We start from the raw sequence: 25,525 nt of genomic DNA, 5'->3' as shown, positions 1-25,525 counted from the left end.
TTCATGTTTTCAAACAAACACAAACCTATTTGTTTTATTCAGAATGAACATTGGAGCATAGTGGTAGAATATTATGAATTATAAATTTTTTCTATTATATAAAAGTGAATATAACTGAAATTTCCCAAAATAATTTTAATTTTTCCCTGGAAAGCAAATTTAGGAATTACCAGTCCAAATGCTTATAAAAGTCATTTGAGATCTGATTTGTATATGAAGTGAGAGGCCATTATCTTCCCAGCCTTTGTGATTTCTCAGTTTAGACATTTGGGTCCATAGTGAATGATAAAGGATACCACAGAGGTTAGAGGCCAAAGGTGGCTTAATTCCATGTTTGGGTATAATCTAAATATGAGGTATCTAACTCATCACCTGCTAAGGAAAGGTGATCAGTAGATGATTTACTAGACCGATTATAATACATTTGCTAACTTTTTGTTTATTCTAAAAGACAGCAACTTAAGAACTACCAGACTTTCTATTTCTCAGTTTTGGCTTGTAAGATAGTCTAAGGAATATGAGTTTCAAATCTATTTCTTTGCCCTTTTTAAGTTGTTTTTTTTTTTAATATTTATTTTTTTTAGTTTTCGGCAGACACAACATCTTTGTTTGTATGTGGTGCTGAGGATCGAACCCGGGCCGCACGCATGCCAGGCGAGCTCACTACCACTTGAGCCACATCCCCAGCCCCTTAAGTTGTTTTTTAATAAAAGGCCTTGTCCATTTTTTTTCTTGTCCATCTTTTATAACTGACCTTTATTATAACTCTCACTCCATTTTCCTTCTAAATATGTACTTTTTTGTAAGGTCTTTATTAATACAATAGAAGCCTCCTAACTGCTATTTTAGAAATGGTATTAATGGTTTTTCAGTTTCAAAAGGTAGTTTAAGCTGAGCCTGATGATACATACCAGTAGTCCCAGCTACTAAGGATAATAAAGAAAGAAGAACTGATCACCTGAGCCCAGGAGTTTGAAACCAGCCTGGGTAACATAGTGAGATCCTATCTCAATAAATAAAATAAGTAGTTGGGCATGGTGGCACACTGAAATTTCAAGAACTACAGAGGCCGAGACAGGAGGATCAAAAGTTCAGAGTCAGCCTCAGGAACTTAGTGAGACCCTAAGCAACTTAGCAAGACCCTGTTGCAAAGTATAATATAAAAAGGGCTGGGGATGTGGCTCGGTGGTTAAGTGCCCCTGGATTCAATCCATACCATAAATAAATAGCTCTGTAAAAATAATAATTATAATAAGATTTTAAAGCAGACAATCATAAAGAATACTTTAGGGGCTGGGGATGTGGCTCAGCGGTAGCGCACTCGCCTCGCATGCGTGCGGCCCGGGTTCGATCCTCAGCACCACATACAAACAAAGATGTTGTGTCTGCTGATAACTAAAAAATAAATATTAAAAAACAAACAAACAAAAAGAATACTTTAGATATTCTTTAAGTATTACATTTTAACACAAAGCATAAGTGTCTGTTCATTGGATGTAGAATAGTATGTATGAGTGCACCAGTTTGGGTTCCAGATAACTTTCATAAACTATACCCAAATGCATATCTTTAGTTTCTGGTTTAATTTCCTTAAGTTGGAATGAGAACATAGGTATATTGGAAAGGTAACTTGAATAGATAATTTGTACTTTTTGGATTAACTTGCCTTACCTATCAGCAGTAGTTTTTTAGGAGCTCACCTTTAATATGTCTTTACAAAAGCCTAATAACTCTTTCATTCTTTTTGCATTTATATCTGATCAATTGATATAACATCTAATTAAACAATGTGAACATAGTAACTAGAATAGAATAGCTGTCATGAATAGTGTAGAAATCAGTACAGTTGACTTTCAGTAAGCATCCAGTGACATGGTCGGGAGTTGAGTGCACTGAGTGTAGTGTGTGGTCTCCAGTGCTCATTGCACTGTGGGTCTTCCCTAAATGTTCTGTACAGTGTAGTTTCGGTATCATGGTGGATCACTTAAGTGGGGGCCGGTTTAGAGAGTGTCTTGTTTTCCTAATAATTAACTTTGTCCCTATTTAATTAAGCTATGTTGTACAGGACAGAGGTTTTTAAAACCAAAACAAATTCTCAAGGTTTTGACATTATCATTTAAAAGGGAACATACTGAATCTGGTAAAGAGTATCCACCTCTATTTAGATTGTATATAATCTCTCTTCTGTTAATTTCTGTTATAGTTGAAAGATATATGGGATCATAATGATTACCTTTAGATCTTCAGTTATATGAGAGCTTAATGATCAATCATTCTAGACCTAGAGTGGATAAAGAAAAACCCTACAGTAAAACAATGGATCGTGTCAAGATCGTGTCTATTGTAGTAAAAATAACCTCACTGAATATTTTCTTCATATTTTTCTAGGCAATTGATAGCATTCATCAAGTGGGAGTTTATTGTCTTGCTCTGGTGCCTGCCAATACATTGCCAAAAACTCCACTAGGAGGGATTCATATATCTCAGACGAAACAGCTTTTTCTGGAAGGATCTTTACATCCTTGCAATATCCTCATGTGCCCACACACCTGTGTGACGAATTTGCCAAAACCTCGGCAAAAGCAACCAGGTAATATGCTAGCTTACAATCAATAAGTCTCTCAGAATGATTCTTTGTTTAGAGTTAGACGTTACAAAGACCAGTAACTCATGAATTGCATCAGCTGACCAAAAGCAAGGAAGTTTGAGACCCTACAGAATAGGCTTCTTTGGGTTTACTCCTGTCCCCTCTTCAGAGTTCTCCTGGGTATAAAGTATGAGTCAAGATGATCAGAATCCCTCTGGTAGAACTAGAATAAAGGCAATTCTATAAGGGAAGATTCTGATAACAAGAACAGCTGGTATTTAGTGAGTGCTTCCTAAATGTCAAATACTAAGCATTTTACATATATGATCCTAAAACTTTACCATCAGCTGTGAATAATAAAATTCACATAGCTAGTTAGTGGCAGAACTGAAATTCACACTTCATGCGACTAAAATTTCTTTGAAACATGATGGCATACTGCCTTTCTGTTGAGAGTCTCTTACCTAGATTCATGCCTCATTTCTTTTCAGCTGTTAGGGTCTGAGTTGGGTCTGTAATACATCTGAGGAGTAGAATCTTTTTTTTTTTTAAAGTTGTGGATGGGCAGACTGCCTTTATTTTATTTGTTAATTTTTATAGGGTGCTGAGGATCAAACCCATTGCCTCACGCATGCTCCCAGTATTTAAAAAAAAAAAAAAAGATAAATCCAACATGAAATCATTACGTTTCATTGGTACTTTTTTCGTTTTAAGGCTCCTAGTTTCGTGTGAATGCCTGAAACACATGAAAGCCAAAGTCTGGCCTCTGCCGATAATTCACATGTGTATGTATACACACAACATTATGTATCAGCCTCCAAATGAGAAAAGATGACTGTGGGAGAATTAGAAAGAGAAGGGAAGGTGTGACATTTAATTATATTTCTGTGAGACAGCTTTTGCTGAAAGAGAAACATGATGTACCATAATGTATAAAGTAAGCCTGTGACTCTAGAATATTGCCATCATCAGGATATTAGATGGTGGAATGAGACAGACATCATTACCCTAGGTGACATGTATGATTGCATAAATGGTGTGACTCTACATCATGTACAACTAGAGAAATAAAAAGTTATGCTCCATTTGTGTACAATGAAATGAAATGCATTCTGCTGTCATGTATAACTAATTAGAAAAAAAATGTTAATATAAAAAAAGATGTTAATATACCCTGCTCTGCAGTAATTATTGGTCTGCTCGCTGAAGATCTTAGGTTTATCCAGATGTTATTGTCACCTACCCTTGTGCTATTGACAATATGTATAGAGTTAAAGAATATATGATTTTTATCAGTTTTTGCTAGTATTCTGAAGGGGCATTCAAAAGCAAGAAGTTTGTGTGTTAGTAATCAAGAAATGTATAGGGGCTGGCTTGTGGCTCAAGGGGTAGAGCACTTACCTAGCATGCGTGAGGCACTGGGTTTGATCCTCAGCACCACATAAAAATAAAATAAGGGTATTGTGTCTATCTACAGCTAAAAATTAAAAAAGAAAGAAAGAAAGAAATGTATAAAGAAATATTTGCAAACACATTAACTGCCTAGGCATATGGCAGATACATAAAAGCACACATGGGACTGGGAGCCGAGCTCAGTGATAGAGCATGTGCTTAGTAGATGTGAGGCCCAGGGTTTAATCCCCAGCACTGAAAACACACATAAATCATTTCTCCATCTCCAAAGTCTGTTAAACTGCAGTCCCATATTTACTTGTCATATGAGTAAAATCTTTTTTAAAATTCTGGTGATTGAACCCAGAGGTCTTTATCACTGAACTATATCCTCACATCTTTCTTTTTTTTTAATTTTTAAGACAGGGTCTCTCTAGGTTGCTGAGGTTGACCTTGAACTTATGTTCCTTCTGTCTCAGCCTTCTGAGTTGCTAGAATTATAGGTCTGTGTCAGGTGTAAAATCTTATTTTAAATAGCATTTAATGTAGGATTCTTTTAACAAAACATTTGTGTTGGAGATACTTAAAAGATGTTGCTTAAAAATATAGTAGAAGCTTAAGCAGTGCTTTTGCAAGTCAAATTTCATCTTATTTTATCAAATAATAAAAACCTATATAAAATATTTATTCCTAAGCTTCCAAAGGCATAGCAACATTTCATCCTGTCTGGTGAAAGCACTAGGTTTGATTTAATAGTTTTGCTTTCTATTGTGATTGTCTGCTAAGATCTTAGTTGGATACATATGTATAGAACCAAAGCAGTTTGAAAATCATGATATCAACTAGTGGAGATGATGAGAGAATAGCATGAGATTTAGGATTTGAAAAAAAAAATAGAGAAAAATGGACATGATTAAGAAGTGAGATAAGAAAGGAAAGGAGAGGAAAAGGAAGATAGAAAAGTTGTTAAAGGCCAGAAGCAACAATCCCATTGAGATACCTATTGGTGCTTAGTTTAAAGAAGAAGAATGTGTCAAATGAGTAAAAATTTTTGGTGGGGGGGAATTTTTTCTGGTTCTGTCGCTACACTTTGCAGATAAACAGCTTAAACAAGAATCAAGGGGCTGGGGTTGTGGCTCAGTGGTAGAACACTCGCCCAGCATATATGAGGCACTGGGTTTGATCCTTAGCACCAAATATATATATGTAGGAAATGAAATACATTTTGCTCTCATATAACTAATTAGAAAAAAAATGTTAATATAAAAAAGATGTTAATATACTCTGCAGTAATTAATAGTCTTCTATGTGTGTGTGTGTGTGTGTATTGTGTCCATCTACAACTTAAAATAAAAAAAAAGGAATCAAGTTTATTTCTTTCTTAGGTAAAAGAAATTCAGAGATAGACAGGCCAAGGCTAGAATAATCACTTTGCAATCACGTTCTTCCAGCATTTCATCTTTTTGCTCTGGTGTTATGTTAGCAAACTGTTTTTATAGATGTGTTATATAACAAATCTAAAACTTGGTTCTCTGAAATAATAAGTATTTGTTTTTCAATGATTGAATACAAATCATCGGGACATGACTTGGCCCCAGGCTGCAAGTTAGGTTCAGAAATAGCCATGTGTTTCCTCATGATGGGACTAGCCTCTACTTAGGTTGTATTTTTCTCAAGGCAGGTGGCAGAAGAAGAACCAGCCGAAGCACATAAGATATTTAAAGCTTCTGTTTCTTTCAGGGTCTCCTAACATTTCATCATCCAGAACAAGTTAGACCATACCTAAAATCAGTGTAGCAGAAAAGTAGAATCCTTCCATGTGACCACAGCTAGGACAGGAAGGAAAAGAAGGAGTATGAGAAAAAGGAAGAAAAAGAAGGAGTATGAGACTGTCTCAGAGTCTGTTAGGATCCCTGACCTCTAGCCATCATTTCTGATTTCTACATCATTTTGTATTCTGGCTAGCAAGTAGCAGAAAAGGGTAAAGAAATAAATAGTGGGCAGGGATTGTAGCTCAGTGTCAGAGGACTTGCCTTGCATGCATGACATGAGGCTCTGGGTTTAATATCCAGCACCACCCAAAAAAAAAAGGAAAAAGTAGAGAATATTTTCCCTTTAAACATGTTTTCTAGAAATTGCACCTGCTACTTTCTCTTACATGTTAAGCCTTTCACACTATAAAGAATGTAGTCTTTAGGCATGTGGCACATGTCCAGCTAGAAACTGGGGATTGTGTTATTAATAAAGAAGTGAAAAGCAGGCGTTGCGGTTGACAGATAACAGTTTTTACCATAAGCTTACCAAGTTTTGGAGAGAAACAAGAAGGTATGTTTACAGGAGCAAAAGTATCTATAGTTAGCTTCTTGAAGTTATTGCTTTCAGTATTTTTCACTCTGGAGCCCATAGAATCAAGAAATATGCTCAGAAGAATTTCAAAATATTGCTGCTAAATTGTTTTTGTGGCTTAAAATTGACTTTTAAAAATGCAATGCCTTTATTAATTTTACAATGTGAATTCAGGATTGTACAATTCACACAAATGTACTCTGAATTCCTACATACGTAAAGATTCTCTCCAAAGTGATCTAGCTCTAATTTATTATATAGTTTCATAGACAGGAATATTGCATATAGTACTTAAAATTGTATTAGACAATTTATAAACTAAAACAGTTTAGCACTGTTGGAATACTTTACCTTTTTTCAACTTTTTTATTTGATTTTTAATCTTTCTAAACTTTCATTTTGAAATAATTTCACACTTTAAAAAAAAAGTTGCTTAATGGTACAAAAAATTCCCTTATATCCTTTATCCAGCTTCCCCAACTGTTTACCCTTTTAAAAGTGATTATATGACCTAAGTCATTTTGTGTCATCTGTTTTAATAACTTTAGGATCATCAGATTTGGACAGTACTTAGCTGGTATTAAGTTTGATTTGTTACCTTTCTGCCATCTTCTTAGCTTATTAAGGTAGAGTCTTGGTCTTCAAGTAACCCTAGCACTTCTTTCTTATTCTTATTCTTATTCTTATTTTCTTCTTCTGATGTTGGGGATTGAACCCAGTGGCACTTTACCACTGAACTACATTCCCAGTCCTTTTTATTTTGAGATAGGGTTTTGCTACATTGCTGAGTCTGGCTTTGAATTTGTGATCTTCCTGCCTCAGACCCCTGAGTAGCTTGGATTATAGGTGTAAGCACCACACCCAGCTCTAACATTTTTTTCTTAAGAGTTGGAGGGATGTATGGATTGATTGCTTGATTGATTGATTGTATTGGGGATTGAATCCAGAAGCACTTTACCTCTGAGCTATATCCACAGCCCTTATTTTTATTTTTTTAATTAATTAATTTATTTTTTAGTTGTTGATAGATATAAACTTACTCCCATTCCTCAGCAAAAATTTTTAAGACTAGATATTTATTACTATTAATACATTTTGATTAGAGCAAAAGAAATTATTTATCAGTGGAAACCAGTGCAAAGGCAGTTCCTCAGGCTGAAAACTTCCCTGTATACCCTAGCTTCAGTAGCCTCCTTACTTCTATTGCTCCCCTAACCATGACTCTCCTGTGGTCCTGTTTTATCTTTTTCTAGCAGTTCCTGCTACCTGACTTTGTTTATATGTATATATACTTCTTGGTTGCCTTTCCTCTTAGAATATAAGCTCTATCCTGTTTGATTACTGCCTTCCCAGTGCCTAGAAGAGTGCTCTAGTCATTCTATTATTGAATGAATGGTTGAACCAGTTTGGGTCAGTCAGGAAATGCTTTGAGGATAGTTAGATTGAATTGCTGTTTTCAGAGCGTTGATTTTTGCCTCTATTTACAGGTGTAGGCCCTGCTTCCGTGATGGTTGGGAATCTGGTTGCTGGAAAACGCATAGCACAAGCTGCAGGAAGGGATCTGGGGCAAATTGAAGAGAATGATTTAGTGAGGAAGGTAAGTGTTCCAGAAGTGCTGAAATTTTACCAACGAGTCAAGGACAGAACTTACATTTTAGATACCAAATAGGGGATACTTGCTTGAAAGTTGCTGACCATCAGTCTTTTTTCTGCTTTATGATTTCAGCACCAGTTTCTGGCAGAGATTTTGCAGTGGCGAGCCCAGGCAACTCCTGATCATATACTCTTCATGTTGCTAAATGCCAAGGTATTAAAAATTGAATTGCATATCTAATTAACTGAATCCTACGGGAGTACCTTAGGCACTCTCAATCTCTTTTCTTTCATCAGAAAATTTCTAAGGAAGGAGTTATTGCTTTTTCCTTGTTTTGACACATGAGGATAAATTATACAATCACTCTTAAGATTGAAATGAGACCTCCCAGAGTGCTATTTAATACTTTATTTTCTTGTGTTATAATCAAGTCTTTTTAAGAATGATGGGGCCAACAGTGCAATTGTATAAATACACAGATGTATGGAACATATTATGTCATATTTTTTAATCCAATTTGACTTTTAATTATTTGATTTCTTCCAAAAAGAAAATTATTTTACCCCCATATTTTAAAAACAAAACCTATTTTTAGTACTTACTTAAAGGATTAATTACTGACAGATAAAAAACGAATTCAAAATTATATAGGAGTACATTGGCTAGGTTTGGTGGCCTGTACCTATAGTCTTAGCTGTTTAGAACACCAAGGCAGGAGAATCATGAGTTCCAGGCCAGCCTGGGGAATATAGGAAGACCCTGTTGCAAAGAAGGGGAAACAAAAAAAGAAGAGAGAGTATATTTCACTACTGGTTCTAATAGATGGTTTATCATAATGTTGTGGGTTTGTTTTTTAAAAAAACATCTTTTTTTTCTTCTCTTTTATATGTAGATGAGCACAATACCTTTATTTATTTATTTTTATTTGGTGCTGGGAATCAAACATAATGCCTCACACATGCCAGGCAAGCGCTCTACCACTGAGCTACAACCCCAACCCTCATGGGTTTGTATCTACCGTACTAGGGATTAAACCCAGAGGTGCTCTACAACTGAACTACATCTCCAGCCCTTTTTATTTTGTATTTTGAAAAAGGGCCTTGGTAAGTTGCTGAGGTTGACCTTGAACTTGTGATCCTCTTGCCTCAGCCTCCCAAGTCACTTGGATTATAGACATGCAACACTTTGTTCAACTCCATAATATAGGTGTGGGTTTTATTATGTTTTTTTTTTTTTTGGGGGGGGGGGTACAGGTGATTGAACTCAGGGGCACTCAGCCACTGAGCTACATCCCCCAGCCCTGTTTTGTATTTAGAAACAGAGTTGTTTAGCCTTGCTTTTGCTGAGTCTTGCTTTGAACTTGCAGTCCTCCTGTCTCAGCCCCACAAGCCACAGGGATTACAAGCATGCGCCTGGCTAATATTGTATTTTTTTTGGTTTTCCACTCTGTGGTAGTCTGATATATTTTCTTTAACTTATTAATGATTGAGTCACAGACTGAAAGTATTGTGACCAAATTATAGCAGTTCTCACCAGCAGAGGCAGATTGGAAAAGCCTATTGGATCTCTTAGGGAACTTATCTGCTCTGTCTTCATATAATCTAATTTTGGGGGGGGTTAATTTGTTTGTTTGTTTTGAGAATGTATGTAGTGATAAATCTTAATGAGAGAAGTATGCTGTGCATTAAAGTGGAAATTATTAAAAAATTTTAAGAACAACTGCTTTTGTGAGACAAAACTCTGGGACTTCCTTGCTCCATATATTCAGGCAGTGGGCTTCTCTTCAAGTCTGTGGTTCATTCACTAAGGTTCTTATACTTTATTAAGAAGCCATCATTTTGGGGCTGGGGGGTGTAGCTCAGTGGTAGAGTGCTTGCCTTGCATGTGTGAGGCCCTGGGTTCCATCCTCAGCACCACCTAAGAATAAATAAATAAAAACAAAGATATTGTGTCCATCTACAACTAATTATTTATATATATATATATATATATATATATATATATATATATATATTTTTTTTTTTTTTTTTTTTTTAAAGCCATCATTCTGGTCACTTCCCACCTCACTCCCAGGCTTGGATATAGTTTAAGTTGTGGATGTTATGAAATCCATACCCCAGATATTTGTTTGTGAACATAAATTTAAATTTGCTTCTTGTTTTAATATAAATGATTGACTGCCCAAAGGGCGTATAATTCATTTAATTCTATATATTCTTGTATTTTGCCTTGGATAAGCCTAGGCCACCAGATTATTAACCATACATTGTTCCCTCATGCATAGAATATTGTGTTTACTAAACTAAAATTTGCTCTTGTGCCATGAACCAGAATGATTTTTCCCCCCTGTGGTGCTGAGGATTGAACCATGGGCATCCTACAACTGAACTATATCCCCAGTCCTTCATTTTTTTTTTTTTTTTTTTTGAGACAGTGTCTTACTGAGTTACTGAGGCTGGACTGGATCATCTTGTGATCCTCCTGCCTCAGCCTCCTGAGTAGCTGGGATTATAGGCCACTCTGCCCAGCTCAAAAAGAAATAGCCTTATAAATTTAACCCTGACTTTAGCCAAAGGCATATTAATTTTAGTGTTATAACCTTAATGCTGAAAATAAACAATCAACTAAATAAATTATGGTTATAGCCATTAAAAACAGTGTTACAGAGGAATATTTGATGACCTAGAAAATATTTATCATGTATAAGGGGAAATATGATATAAAATGTAATAATTGAATATGTACTGAAGATCCTATTCTAGATATGAGGAAACCAAGCACAGAGATTATAGAGCTAATAAGTGATAGGAGTAGGAAATTAGCTCTTTTTTTAACATTCAGTTTTTGATTAACAAGTATAAATTGTACATATTAATGGGATACAGTTTGTTATTTCAATACATGCATACAGCATGTACTAACCAAGCAGAAATTAGTTCTTTACATTTATTTGAACCCTAACTTGTGGAGCACACATTCTTAACCAAAATGTTGTGCAGCCTCTAGCAGATGACATGATACCATGTTGCATGTAAATTTACATATAATATATATTCATTTTTAAAAGACCAGGTAATAGTACAACCATCTGGAATACAATTTGGCATTATCCAGTAAAGTTGAAGACTGGCAATCCAGAGATGCAGCAGTTACATTTTTTGGTCTGTATTCCATTGAAACATGTATTTAAGCGTAAGAATACATGTCCAAGAATGATAATGTCCATCAGCCAGAAAGTGGATGAATAACTTGTTGTACCTTCATACAATGAAATATTATATAGCAACATAGAGGAATAACTGTACCTACACAAAACAGCATGATGACTTATAAATAATGTTGAATTAAACCAACTGGGTGTGGTGGCGTGCTTCTGTAATCCTAGTGACTTGGTAGGCTGAGATGGGAGAATCACAATTTGAGGCCAGCCTCAGCAATTTAGCAAGGCTCAAAATTAAAAATAAAGGGCTGGGTCCACTGGGGTCGTAGCTCAGTGGGAGTATATTTGCCCAGCATGTGCAAGGCACTGGGTTCAATTCTCAGCACTGCATATAAATAAAATAAAGGTCCACTGACAACTAAAAAAATAAAGTGCTGGGGATGTAGCTCCTGGTAGAGTACTTAACCTAACAAGTTCAAGGCTCTGGGTTTGATCCTCAGTACTACCAATAAATAAATAATAATAATAAAATAAAAAGGGCTCGGTATGTAGTTCATTGGTAAAGCACCCCCAGGTTTTATCTCTAGCACGCACCCACCACCTAAAGAAAGAAAGAAGTGAAGCACAAAGGAATTTATACAGCACAATTCCATTCATTTACAATTGAAAATTATTCATGAATGTTAACAATATAAAGAAATCAGTGACCAACAAAAACATCAAGATAGTGGTTATCATGGGTGCTTCTGAGCAGCTAGGAGGGTTTTCTTCTTATCCTTCTGGTGTCTACACTAATGCTTACTTACTAATTTTTCATTAAGTTATGTGCATATTTTCCATTTTCCCTTATACGTGTCATGTTTCACAAGGAAGGGTTCAAAAAGCTCTCCTCAGTCAAACTTATGAAGACTCACAGGAAAAATTATTGTCAAGATCAGGAAAAGGGGCCTGCAGTTGTGGCTTGGTGGTAGAGCGCTTGCCTAGCACATCTGAAGCCCTGGGTTCGATCCTCAGCACCACATAAAAAATAAATAAATTGGGCTGGGGATGTGGCTCAAGCAGTAGCGCGCTCTCCTGGCATGTGTGCGGCCCGGGTTTGATCCTCAGCACCACATACAAACAAAGATATTGTGTCCGCCAAATACTAAAAAAATAAATATTAAAATTTTCTCTCTCTCTCTCTCCCTCTCTCTCACTCTCTCTTTAAAAATAAAGAAAGAAAGAAAGGTATTGTGTCCAACTACAACTAAAAAATAAATATTAAAACAAAACAAAAAGGAAAGGGTCTCCTCATCTTTATTATTAGCTGGTAGATTCTGCATACTATTTTTGTTTGTTTGCATCTTCACTATTAGCAAACTCAGAGCCAGGTTTGTGTTGTACACACAGCAGATGTGCATGACCACTCAACCATCACTTACTGTCTTTACCTCACACCTGCTCTCATCCTATTTTGATTTTTATTAATTTACTTTTACTCTTATTTCCTCACTTACAAAAATAAAAGATCATATGTATTTTTAAAACTACTTTAAGGAAAAATACTATAAATAAGTGTTTAGGTTAATTTTATTATGCCCGAAATATCTACAACACTTTTTTAAAAAAGAAAAGGAATCTTATACCTGCCTTTTGATACTAAGTAATAGTTTGCAAAAGATAATCTACCAAAGCACAACCCTTTTAGGTATAATGTCAGATTGGTTGTGCTTTTCCCTTGGTGGTTTATTTTCTTGATGAACTTTGATCTGCTTATCCTTTCTAATAATGTTTAAAGGGAACTACTGTATGCACAGCCAGCTGCCTTCAGCTTCATAAGCGAGCAGAGAGGATTGCATCAGTTCTTGGTGACAAAGGACATCTAAATGCAGGAGATAACGTTGTGTTGCTCTACCCACCTGGTAAGTGTTGGATTGGTAGACTACTAAACTCCAAGACTAGACTACATAGTAGGAAAGGTCAGGAACTCTGGGCTACCATCTATGACCGTGGTACTGTGTATTTCCCAACATCAAGCAACCATGTACCATAAACTAAAGTGTGAGTCAGGTGACATATCCCATAGTTGTGCAGTGTGATAGCTCTTCTTGAGATTCTGTCTTTTTGACTTACTCTTCTATTTCCATTATCAGTGCCTGGCACATAAAAGTCACCTAGTAATTATTAAACAAATGAATGAGTGAATGAAGATTTCAACTACCTGGCTTTTGAAAACCTTTGAAACAGATGATTTGAGGTTGAGCAGTGGTATATACTCATGGGAGTGTACTGGGGAGGCTGAAGCAGGAGGATTTATTGATCCCAGGCGTTCAAGGCCAACCTGGGCAATGTAATGAGACCCTGTCCCTTCCGAAAACAAAGCAAACAAACAAAAAATGGTTGCCTTGTTTCTAGGATGGAATGGGACCATTTTGCCTGGCTTCCAAATGATTGTTGTCTTTGAATTCTGTTGACTTTACATTCTTTGTATTATTATTGGTGTTTTGTTTCCTCTGTTGTTGCTTTTATCTTTGATGTTCTAATTTAATTTAGTCATAACCTTCCCTTCATAGAAAGAGGGTTAGGATTATTTGATAACAGGATTATTTGATAACAGTTTGCTGTCACCAAATATTAGATGAAATATTTGAGTAATCTCTTTATTCCTATTCCGTCAGCCACATAATCCACTCACATATCCAGCCTTCTTTGGTCACTTATCTCCCTTATTTCCCTTCACTCTAATATACTTTACTATGGCATTTTATTTTCATGGATACTGAGATTTCTTAGATCATCTGGAATCTCTCCTGCCATATTCCCATATAGTTGTCTTCCATCTATCAATTAATGATTCAGCAACAGACTAGAGCACATCCTGAGGAGACCTCTCACCCAGAGTCTTCAAATTGAGCCACATTTTTCATCCCTAAAATACACAAATTGAGTAAACAACAATTAAGAAGTCCAATTACTCTTCCTATATCAGCCTTCTAATATTTTTATAAAAATTTAAATGTTCCTCATTTCTTCATTTCCTATTTTATCTTCTTAGTTAAAACTCCTCAATTTCTGTAATAAGTAATGTCAAGTAACAATATGAACATGCTTCAAGTATCTTTCAAGGGTTTACTTCTGATATCTTCCTTGTTATCTGTTCTTGGCTTCTCTTTTAAGTTGTTTTAAATGCTGCTTTGCCTTCAGTTTGTTCTTAAGGCACTGACAGAAGAAATTTATATTATTAAGTTCTGATCTGAATGACCCAGCTGGCACATGATTTTGGAAAATCCACATTTAGTTTCTTAGTGATAGTATTTGATTAAATGGCTCTCCTGACAGGACCCTCTGTCTTGCAGGCATCGAGTTAATTGCTGCATTCTATGGGTGCCTGTATGCAGGGTGTATACCTGTGACTGTCCGACCCCCTCATGCTCAGAACCTTACTGCAACATTGCCCACTGTTCGCATGATTGTTGATGTAAGTACCAACTGTATCTTGCATTGTCTTCATGTCATAAGATCGAGACTTAAACAACGAAGGATCCTTACTAATTTTCCAGTTTTGTTGGTCCAGGAAGTGAAAATTTTCTCCTAAAAACAATCTCCTTTTTTCAGTCTCCAAAGTAATCATCATTATTCAGTGAAGGAACTGTGTAGGAAAATTGTTTTTGGTGAAATATGGAATTGTGGCCAATAATCATGAACATTAAGGAGGTGAAGTTCTCATTAGCAATTCTCTGTAAAATTTGTGCCCCCCCTGCTTAAAACATGTTGTCTGTTTGACATTTCTGCACAGTAATCAAGTGTTACTTGCCAAACTCAAAAATCCTCCCAAGTGGACCTACGTAGGAGCCCAGGCCCAGGCTAGTCCAGTCCACTACACTGACTGGCAGACCCATGCCAGAACTCAGGGCCCGGCCCAGGGCCAGCTCCGCTGACCTGCCCGGGAGCCCATGGGAGCCCAGGCCTAACCCACTTCTATCTTGGGACACTGCAGCCATTGTCATAGCCCTCCCCACACAGTAGCCTTCTCCTTATGACAACAGGGTCTAGAAGCAGCTGCATCTCGGAACAGGCAGCCCAGGCCATTGTAAGGCCTACCCTTTCAGCTCCATTTCTGAAAGAGGTTGCATCCATCTTGGGATACCCACCCTGCTATTGCCACCACCACCTATAGTTGCAGTAGCATCCATCGTGGGTCATCTGCAGGGACTGGAAGCCCTACAAGAAGGTGAGGTACAGATAATCTGCATGGATACTATAAGATTATAGAGTAGAAACTGTTAATACCTCAGATCCACACTGCAAGGAAGGAAGACGCATAGACAACATGAAAAAACATGGAAAAACGTGCCCCAAACAAACCAGGATATTACAATAATAGAATCCATGGACAGTGCAGTTGATGAAATGACAGAAAAGGAGGTCAGAATGATCTGTGAATTAAAGAATGGCTGGGGTTATAGCTTAGTGGCAGAGTACTTGCCTTGCACATGTGAGGCAGTGGGTTCTATCCTTAGCACCACATTAAAATAAATAAAATAAATAAAGATATTGTGTCCATATTTAAAAAAAATTCTTAAAAGAATGACCTAAATGAACAAATACAGGCAAAATTTGATCAACCAACACAGAGATAAGGGAGCAAATACAGGTAGCAAAAGATTACTTCAAGAGTGAGTCAAAGGGGCTAGGGCTGGGGCTCAGTGGTAGAGCACTTGCCTTGCACAGGTGAGGCACTGGGTTCGATCCTTAGGACCACATAAAAATAAATAAAGATATCGTGACCATCTACAACTAAAAAACAATTTAAAAAAAAAGAAAAGAAAGAAAGATTCTGAAAAAAATCATAAATACTTGAAATGAAAGAAACAATAAAACCAAATAAAATACTCAATAGAAAGCATCACCAACAGACTAGATCACTTGGAAGTCAAAACATCAGATAATGAAGAAAAAGTATACAATCTGGAAAAAAGTTGACCACACAGTGAAGATGGTAAGAAACCATGAAAAGAACATCCAAGAATTATGGGATAGCATCAAAAGACCAAATCTAAGAGTTATTGAGATACAGAAAGGCACAGAGATTCAAACCAAAGGAATGCACAATCTCTTCAATGAGATAATTTCAGAAAATTTCCCAAACATGAAGAATACAAATACAAGAGGCTTACAGGACACCAAATATACAAAATGACAACAGTTCTACACCAAGGCACATTATAATGAAAATGCCTAGCATACAGGAAAAGGATAGAAGTGTAAAGGCCGCAAGAGAGAGGAATCAGATCACGTATAGGGGGAGGCCAATTTGTATCTCGGCAGATTTTTCAACCCAAATCCTCAACATATACCAAGCTCTGAAAGAAAATGGATGCCAACCAAGAATCTTATATCCAGCAAAATTAAGCTTCAGATTTGATGATGAAATAAAAACCTTCCATGGGGCTGGGATTATGGCTCAGTGGTAGAGCACTTGCCTCATATGTGTGAGGCACTGGGTTCGATCTTTAGCACCACATATAAATTAATGAATAAAATAAAGACACATAAAAAATTTTAAAAAAAACCTTTCTTGATAAACGAAAAAAAATTTATAGTGAGAAATTTGGATTTAACACACATATAGACTATGTCATCCATCAACTAGCAAATATACTTTCTTCTCAGCAACACATGGATCCTTCTCCAAAATAGACCATATGTTATACCACAAAGCAAGTCATAGCAAATACAAAAAAAAAAAAAAAAAGAGAGAGAGAGAGAGATAGTACCCTGCATTCTACCAGACCATAATTGAATGAAATTAGAAATCAATAATAAAAAAGAGAAGCTACTCCCAACACCTGGAGACTATACAATACACTATTGAATGACACATGGATAACAGAAGACATCAGGGAGGAGATTAAAAAAAGATTCTTAGAGGCAAATGAGAACTCCAGTACAAGTTATCAAAATCTCTGGGACACTATGAAAGCAGTGCTAAGAGGAAAATTCATTGCATGGAGTTCATTCGTTAAAAGAAGAAAAAGTCAACAAACAACCTGACATTACAGCTAAAAACCCTAGAAAAAGAACAAACCAACTCCAAAAGTAGTAGAAGACATGAAATAATTAAAATCAGAGCAAAAATCAATGAAATTTAAAATAAAGAAATAGTTCAAAAAATTGACAAAACAAAAAGCTGGTTCTTTGAAAACATAAATACAATTGACAAACCCTTAGCCATTCTAATAAATTACAAATTATCACAAAAGACACTATTGAAATACAGAAAACAATTAGAAATTATTTTGAAAATTTATACTCTAGTAAAATAATAAACCTCAAAGATGCTGACAAATTTCTAGAGGCATATGATCAATCCAAACTGAGTCAAGAGGACATACACAATTTAAACAGATCAATTTCAAGCAAGGAAATAGAAGACACCATAAAAAAACCTACCAACCAAGAAAAGCCCAGGACCAGACAGATTCACAGCTGAGTTCTATAAAACCTACAAGGAAGAATTAATACCAATACTCCTCAAATTACTCCATGAACTAGAAAAGGAAGGAACCCTTACAAACTCATTCTACAAAGCTAGTATCATCCTGATAATAAAAATCAGGCAGAGACACATCAAGGAAAGAAAATTTCATACCAGTATCACTGATGAACATTGATGCAAATATTCTCAATAAAATTCTGGCAAATCACATACAAAAACGTCTTAAAAAAATAGTTCACCATGATCAAGTAGGGTTCATTCCAGGGATGCAAGGTTGGTTCAACATATGGAAATCAGTAAATATAATTCAACACATCAATAGACTTAAAGATAAAAATCATATGATTATATCGATTGATGCAGAGAAAGCATTTGACAAAATACAGCACCCTTTCATGTTCAAAACACTAGAAAAACTAGGGATAGTAGGAACATAACCTCAACATTGTAAAAGCTATATCCTAAACCAAGGCCAGCATCATTCTAAATGGAGAAAAGTTGAAAGCATTCCCTCTAAAAATGGGAACAAGACAAGAATGCCCTCTTTCACCACTTTTATTCAACACAGTGCCTGAAACTCTAGCCATTAGACAGACAAAAGAAATTAAAGGGACACCGATAGGAGAAGAAGAGCTCAAAACTATCATTATTTGCTGTCGACATGATTCTATATTTAGAGGATCTAAAATACTCCACCAGAAAACTTCTAGGATTAATTAATGAATTCAGCAAAGTAGCAGGATACAAAATCATACCCATAAACCAAATGCATTTCTATACATCAGTAATGAATCCTTTGAAAGAGAAATTAGGAAAACTACCCCATTCACAATAGCCTCAAAAAAATAAAATGCTTGGGAATCAACAAAGGAGGTGAAAGACCTCTACAATGAAAACTAAAGAACACTAAAGAAGGAAATTGAAGAAACTTTAGAAGATGGAAACATCTCCCATGCTCTTGATAGGCAAAATTAATATTGTCAAGGGAGATGATGGCGGGTCAGAGGAAATCAGTATTCTGTGTCGCTCCATGACCTGGGACTCAAGTGGTGAGAATACTGCTTCTCTGTGAGCGATATTCCTGCTTCTGCATGGGAATCACAACCACTGTGCCTGTCCAAGGCTCCAGGTCACAGCATCAGAGTAGATCTCCCAATTACTTGTCCACACAATTGGGTACCTGAGCAGACACCATCAACATCCACACAGAACTTTCAGCTATGCCCCCCCCCCCACAGCAGAAATCACCAAAACCATTCTCACGCTGGCCACCCGGCAGCTTTCCACACACAGGAACTCCAGCTGACACTCCCATGAGGACCCCCATCTACCAACGTGAGGCTCTTCTAGTCGCCGCCGTCTTGGGACTCTTCAGCAGTGGAGATAGTTCCCTGCTGGTAGTAGCCTACCTGCACCCAAGAACCTCACATAGGCTCTGAAGTCTTCCGACAGCCACACACTGTAGCCACAGAGCTTGTCTCTGAACTCATTGTCTCATTGTCACTCGGCTCCCCCACACACAACCTGACAGCCCACTGCTGAAAGATGCCTCCATCTTGGGTCACTTTCATCACCATCTTCAGCAGAGGCAACACCCAGTTTGGAACTCCGGCTGGCCAGGTACCCAGTTTCTAACTTTCCCCCTCTCCCAGCAGCTACTACCCCGTTACAGTGACACCCTGGTTTCCCCCACCATTCTGAGGGCAGAGATACCAGCTAACAACAGCCGACCCCACCTATTGGATGAGAAGGGAAGCAGGAACGATATGGATTTCCAATCAAAAACAATCCTGTTTCATCCTTCAAGATTCCCCCCCCCTGCCCCCGCCATTCTTCTGCCCTCACATCTCCAACATATGTGAAACCAAGTACTTTGCATGAATTAGGATTTTGAGAACTAGGACATCTGAATAGTATATTATAGCTATGTTGTATATATATTTTTTCCTTTTATCCCACCAATTTCTTCTATTTTAACATTTTTTGATTTTTCTTAATATATATGTGTGTTTGTTTTATGTACTCCACTGTCTTCAATCCAAAAAACTTCTAGGATTAATTAATGAATTCAGCAGGATACAAAATCAATACCCATAAACCAAATGTATTTCTATACATCAGTAATGAAATCTTCTTCTTTGGATTTCTCTTTCACACTTCTTAAGATATATCCTATATCCTCACCTCCTACCTCCTGAGCATATCATCCTACTCCTCACCCTCAGTTCTTTGTCCACCATCAGAAACTGTAAATCTTTTTACAACCTACTGAGTATATTGTAGATAATAATTGAATTCACCATTTCTGTACATTATGACCAAACTCTAAACATCTTAATAACAAACATTTGTTTTTAGGGTGTATACTCTTATATTGGGAATCTGATAACATTGTCCTTCACCTTAAAGGAGAAGTATTAGATCCCTACAGGAACACTATAAGCCTATAGGGTAAAAATGGTAACGCCTCAGATCCACAGTGCTAGAAGGGAAGACACACAAGCAATATGAAAAGACAAGGGAAGAAAGTGCCCCAAACATATCAAGATACCACATTATTAGAATCCATAGCCACATAGCTATGAATGACAGAGAAGGAGTTCAGGATGTACATGATTAAAATGTTCTGCGAATAAAAGGATGATACAAGAGAGCAAATACAGGCAGCAAAAGATCATTTTGACAGTTAGCTACATTAAAAAATACAGGAAGCAAAAGATTATTTCAATAGGGAGATAGAGGTTCTTAAAAAAAAACAAATCCTTGATATGAAAGTAATAATAAACCAAATTAAAAGTTTAATTGAAAGCATCACCAACAGATTAGACCACTTGGAAAATAGGACCTCAAACAATGAAGACAAAATATATGATCTTGAAAAGAATGTAAACAACACAGTAAAAATGGTCAGAAACCATGAGCAGAACATTCAAAAAATATGGGATAGCATAAAAACACCAAATTTAAGAGTTATTGGGATAGAGGAAGGAAGTTCCAAACCAAAGGAATGAGCAATCTATTCAATGAAATAATATCAGAAAAATTTCCAAACATAAAGAATGAATTGGAAAACCAAATTCAAGAGGCTTACATTATGCCAAATGTACAAAATCACAATAGATCTACACCAAGGCACATTATAATGAAAATGCCTAGCATACAGAATAAGGAGAGAATATTAAAAGCCACAAAAGAAAGGAATCAGATTACATATGGGAGGAACCATTTAGAATATGTGGAGATTTTTGAACCCAGATCCTGAAAGCTAGAAGATCCTGGAACAACATATATCAACCTCTGAACGAAAGTGGATGCCAACCAAGAATCTTATATCCAGCAAAATTAAGCTTTAGATTTAATGATGAAGTAAAAACCTTCCATGATAAACAAAAGTTAAAAGAATTTACAACTCGAAAGCCTCAGCAAAATATTCAGAACAACAATGAAAATCAGCAAAAGGAGGTAAAAGCAAAAACTAATCAAAGGAGAAACCAGGTCAAGATAAATACCAAAAATAAACAAAAATGGCAATAGAAATCATGTGTATGATAATAATCAATAATCACCCTGAATGCTAATTGCCTAAGTTCACCAATCAAAAGACAGACTGGCAGATTTAATTTAAAAACAAACAAACAACAACAACAAAAAAAAAAAACGATATGCTGCCTCCAAGAAACTCATTTCATAGGAAAAGACATCCACAGACTAAAGGTGAAAGGTTGGGAAAAATCATACCACTCACATGGACTGCAGAAGCAAGTTTCCATCATCATCATCAAATAAATTAGACTTCAAGCCAACGTAATCAAAAGGGATTAAGAAGGACATTTCATACTGCTTAAGGGAACCATTCCTCAACAAGACATAATAACAACAACAAAAATTTATATACCCCAAACAATGGAGTGTCTACGTTCATCAAACAAACTCTTCTCAAGTTCAAGAGTCAAATAGACCACAACACAATAATTCAGGGAGATTTTAACACACCTCTTTCACCTCTGGATAGATAGTCTAAACAAAAGCTGAACAACAAAACTATAGAACTCAATAATACAATTAATAACTTAGACTTAATTGACATATATAGACTATTTCATCCTTCAATTCACTTTCTTCTCAGCAGCACATGGATCCTTCTCTAAAATAGACCATATATTATGCCACAAAGCAACTCTTAGCAAATATAAAAAAGTAGAGATACTAACCTGCAGTCTATCAGATCATAATGGAATGAAATTAGAAATCAATGATAAAATAAGAAATAAAAGTTACTCCAATATCTGGAGAATAAATAATATGTTATTGAATGAATAATGGGTTGAAAAAGACATCAAGGAAATTAAAAAATTCTTAGAGGTGAATGAGAACACAAATACAATGTATCAAAATCAAAATCTCTGGGATACTATGTAGGCAATACTAAGAGGAATGGAGTTCATTCCTCTTAGTATTTCATGGAGTTCATTCCTTAAAAGAAGAAAAAATAAACAAATAAATGACTTAACATTATATCTGAAAGCCCTAGAGAAAGAACAAATCAACACCCAAAGCAGTAGAAGACAGGAAATAATTAAAATCAGAGCTGAAATCAATGAAATTGAAACAAAAGAAACAATTGAAAAAATGGACAAAACAAAAAGTTGGTTCTTTGAAAAAACAAATAAAATTGACAAATCCTTAGCTATGCTAACGAAGAGAAGGAAAGAGAAAATTCAGATTACCAATGTACATGATGAAAAAGTAAATATCACAACAGATACTACAGAAATACAGAAGATAATTAGAAATTATTTTGAAAACTTGTACTCCAATAAAATAGAAAATATCGAACACATTGACAGACTTCTAGAGTCATATGATTTGCACAAATTGAATCAGGATGATATACACAATTTAAATAGATCAATTTCAAGTGATGAAATAGAAGATGTCATTAGAGGCCTTCCACCCAAGAAAAGCCCAGGACCAGATGGAGACATAGCCGAGTTCTACAAGACCTTTAAAGAAGAACTAATACCAATACTTTTCAAGTTATTTCAGGAAATAGGAAAAAGAGAGAGCACTTCCAAACTCATTCTATGAGGCCAATATCACCCTGATTCCAAAACCAGGCAGACACATCAAAGAAAGAAAACTTTAGACTAATATCTCTAATGAACCTAGATGCAAAAATTCTGGCGTATCAAATACAAAAACATAGTGCACCATGTTCAAGTGGAGTTCATCCGAGGGATGCAAGGTTGGTTCAACACACAGAAATCAATAAATGTAACTCATCACATCAATAGACTTAAAGATAAGAACCATATGATCATTTCCATACACACAGAAAAAGCATTTGACAAAATACAGCACCCCTTCATGTTCAAAACACTAGAAAAACTAGGGATAATAGGCACATATCTCAACATTGTAAAAGCTATCTATCTGTGCTAAGCCCCAGACCAATATCATTCTAAATGGGGAAAAAATTAATGCATTTTTTTTCTAAAAACTGGAACAAGACAGGGAAGCTATCTTTCACCATTTCTGTTTAACATAGTTCTTGAAACACTGGCCAGAGCAATTAGATAAAAGAAGTTAAAGGGATACAGATAAGAAGAACTCAAATTAGTACTATTTGCCGATTATATATATATTTTTTTCATATTTTTATTTTTTTAATTTTTATTGTTGGTTGCTCAAAACATTACATATTTCTTGATATATCATATTTCACACTTTGATTCAAGTGGGTTATGAACTCCCATTTTTACCCCGTATACAGATTGCAGAATCACATCAGTTACACATCCATTAATTTACATATTGCCATACTAGTGTCTGTTGTGTTCTGCTGCCTTTTATTTGCCGATTATATGATTCTATACCTAGAAGACCCAAGAAATTCTACCAGAAAACTTCTAGAACTAGTAAATGAATTCAGCAAAGTAGCAGGATACAAAATCAACACCCATAAATCAGTGACAAATCCTCTGAAAGAGAAACAAGGAAAACTACCCCATTTACAATAGCCTCAAAAAAAAAAAAAAAAAAAATGGGAATCAACCTAATAAAAGAGGCAAAAGACCTCTACAATGAAAACTACAGAACACTATAGAAATTAAAAAAGACCTTAGAAGATGGAAAGATCTCCCCTTGTTCTTGGATAGGCAGAATTAATATTGTCAAAATGACCATACTACCAAAAGCGTTATACAGATTTAATGCAATTCCAATCAAAATCCCAGTGACATTCCTTATAGAAACAGAAAAAGCAGTCATGAAATTTATCTGGAAAAATAGGAGACCCAGAATAGCTGAAGCAATCCTTAGCAAGAAGAGTGAAGCAGGAGGCATCACTATACCAGACCTTAAACTACACTACAGAGCAGTAGTAACAAAAACAGCATGGTATTGGCATCAAAATAAACTGGTAGACCACTGGTACAGAATACAGGACACAGAGAGACTAACCCACATAATTACAGTTATCTTATATTAGACAAAGGCACCAAAAACATACATTGGAGAAAAGATTGCCTCTTCAACAAGTGGTGCTGGGAAAACTGGAAATTCATATGCAACAAATGAAATGAAACCCCTCTCACCATGCACAAAACTCAACACAAAGTGGATCAAGGACCTAGGAATTAAACCAGAGACCCTGCATCTAATAGAAGAAAAAGTCAGCCCAAATCTCCATCATATTGCATTACTTCCTTAACAAGAATCCTAAAGTGCAAGAAATAAAATCAAAAATTAATAAATGGGATAGATTTAAACTAAAAAGCTTCTTCTCAGCAAAAGAAACAATCAATGAGGTGAACAGAGAGCCTTCATTTTAGGAGCAAATTTTTGCCATACACACATCAGAGCACTAATCTCCAGGATACATAAAGAACTCAAAATACTTAACACCAAAAAACCAAACAACCCAATCAGTAAATGGGCCAAAGAGCTGAACAGACACTTTTCAGAAGAAGATACATTCAATCAACAGATATATGAAAAAATATTCAACATTTCTAGTAATTAGAGAAATGCAAATAAAAACTACTCTTGAGATTTCATCTCACTCCAGTCAGAATGGTAGCTAACAAGAATACGGACAATAAATGTTGGCAAGGATGTGGGGGAAGAGGCACATTCATACATTGCTGGTGGGACTACAAATTGGTGCAACCCATCTGGAAAGCAGTATGGAGATTCCTTAGAAAACTTGAAATGGAACCACCATTTAACCCAGCTATCCCATTCCTCAGGATATATATTTTTTTCCCAAAGGACTTAAAAATAGCATACTACAGTGATGCAAAAAATAGCATACTACAGTGATGCAGCCACATCAGTCAATGTTCATAGCAGCTCAATTCACAATAGCTAAACTGTGGAAGCAACCTAGATGCCCTTCAATAGATGAATGGGTAAAGAAACTGTGGTGTATATACACAATAGAATATTACTCAGCATTAAAAAAGAATAAAATTATGGCATTTGCAGGTAAGTGGATGGAGTTGGAGAATATCATACTAAGCGAAGTAAGTCAATCCCAAAAAAACTGATAAGTAGGTGCAGATCCATAATGGGGATGGGGGAGGCATGAGAAAAGTGGAGGAACTTTGGGCAAAGGGGAGGAAGGCAAGGGAGGATGCATGGGAGCAGGAAAGACAGTGGAATGAGATGGACATCATTACCCTATATGACTGCACATTATGGTGTGATGCTACATTTTGTACAACCATAGAAAGGTAAATGCATTCTGCTGTCATGTATACCTAATTAAAATAAATAAATAAGGTTAAAAAAATCCTCCCAAGTGCAGATCACTTTCGTTTGGTTAGTTTTGTAAATTCATTTGGTATAGTATTAAAAGATGTCCTGGTTTGGAGGTTTTGCTCCGTGGTTGAGCATTCACATGGCATGTATGACACCCTGGGCTGGATCCCTAGCACCACATGGGGAAAAAAAAATGACATCCAA

At 36.1% G+C, this 25,525-nt stretch overlaps 1 protein-coding gene across 6 annotated transcripts in view; it reads left to right on the top strand.

The window, feature by feature from the left end:
- Window positions 1-25,525, top strand: part of Dip2b (disco interacting protein 2 homolog B) — a 236,066-nt gene that overhangs the window by 190,061 nt on the left and 20,480 nt on the right. For all 6 annotated transcript variants that reach the window (XM_071609857.1, XM_071609855.1, XM_071609856.1 and 3 more), the window contains 5 exons: window positions 2,389-2,590; window positions 7,813-7,922; window positions 8,052-8,132; window positions 12,857-12,980; window positions 14,415-14,536. In XM_071609857.1, the coding sequence (XP_071465958.1) occupies window positions 2,389-2,590; window positions 7,813-7,922; window positions 8,052-8,132; window positions 12,857-12,980; window positions 14,415-14,536 (639 nt within the window). The remainder of the gene's footprint in view (window positions 1-2,388; window positions 2,591-7,812; window positions 7,923-8,051; window positions 8,133-12,856; window positions 12,981-14,414; window positions 14,537-25,525) is intronic.

Source organism: Marmota flaviventris, chromosome 3, assembly GCF_047511675.1.
Source record: "Marmota flaviventris isolate mMarFla1 chromosome 3, mMarFla1.hap1, whole genome shotgun sequence".
Classification (NCBI taxonomy): Eukaryota; Metazoa; Chordata; class Mammalia; order Rodentia; family Sciuridae; genus Marmota; species Marmota flaviventris.
The sequence above is the reverse complement of the archived record's forward strand: the minus strand, read 5'-3'. Positions and strand labels throughout refer to the sequence as shown.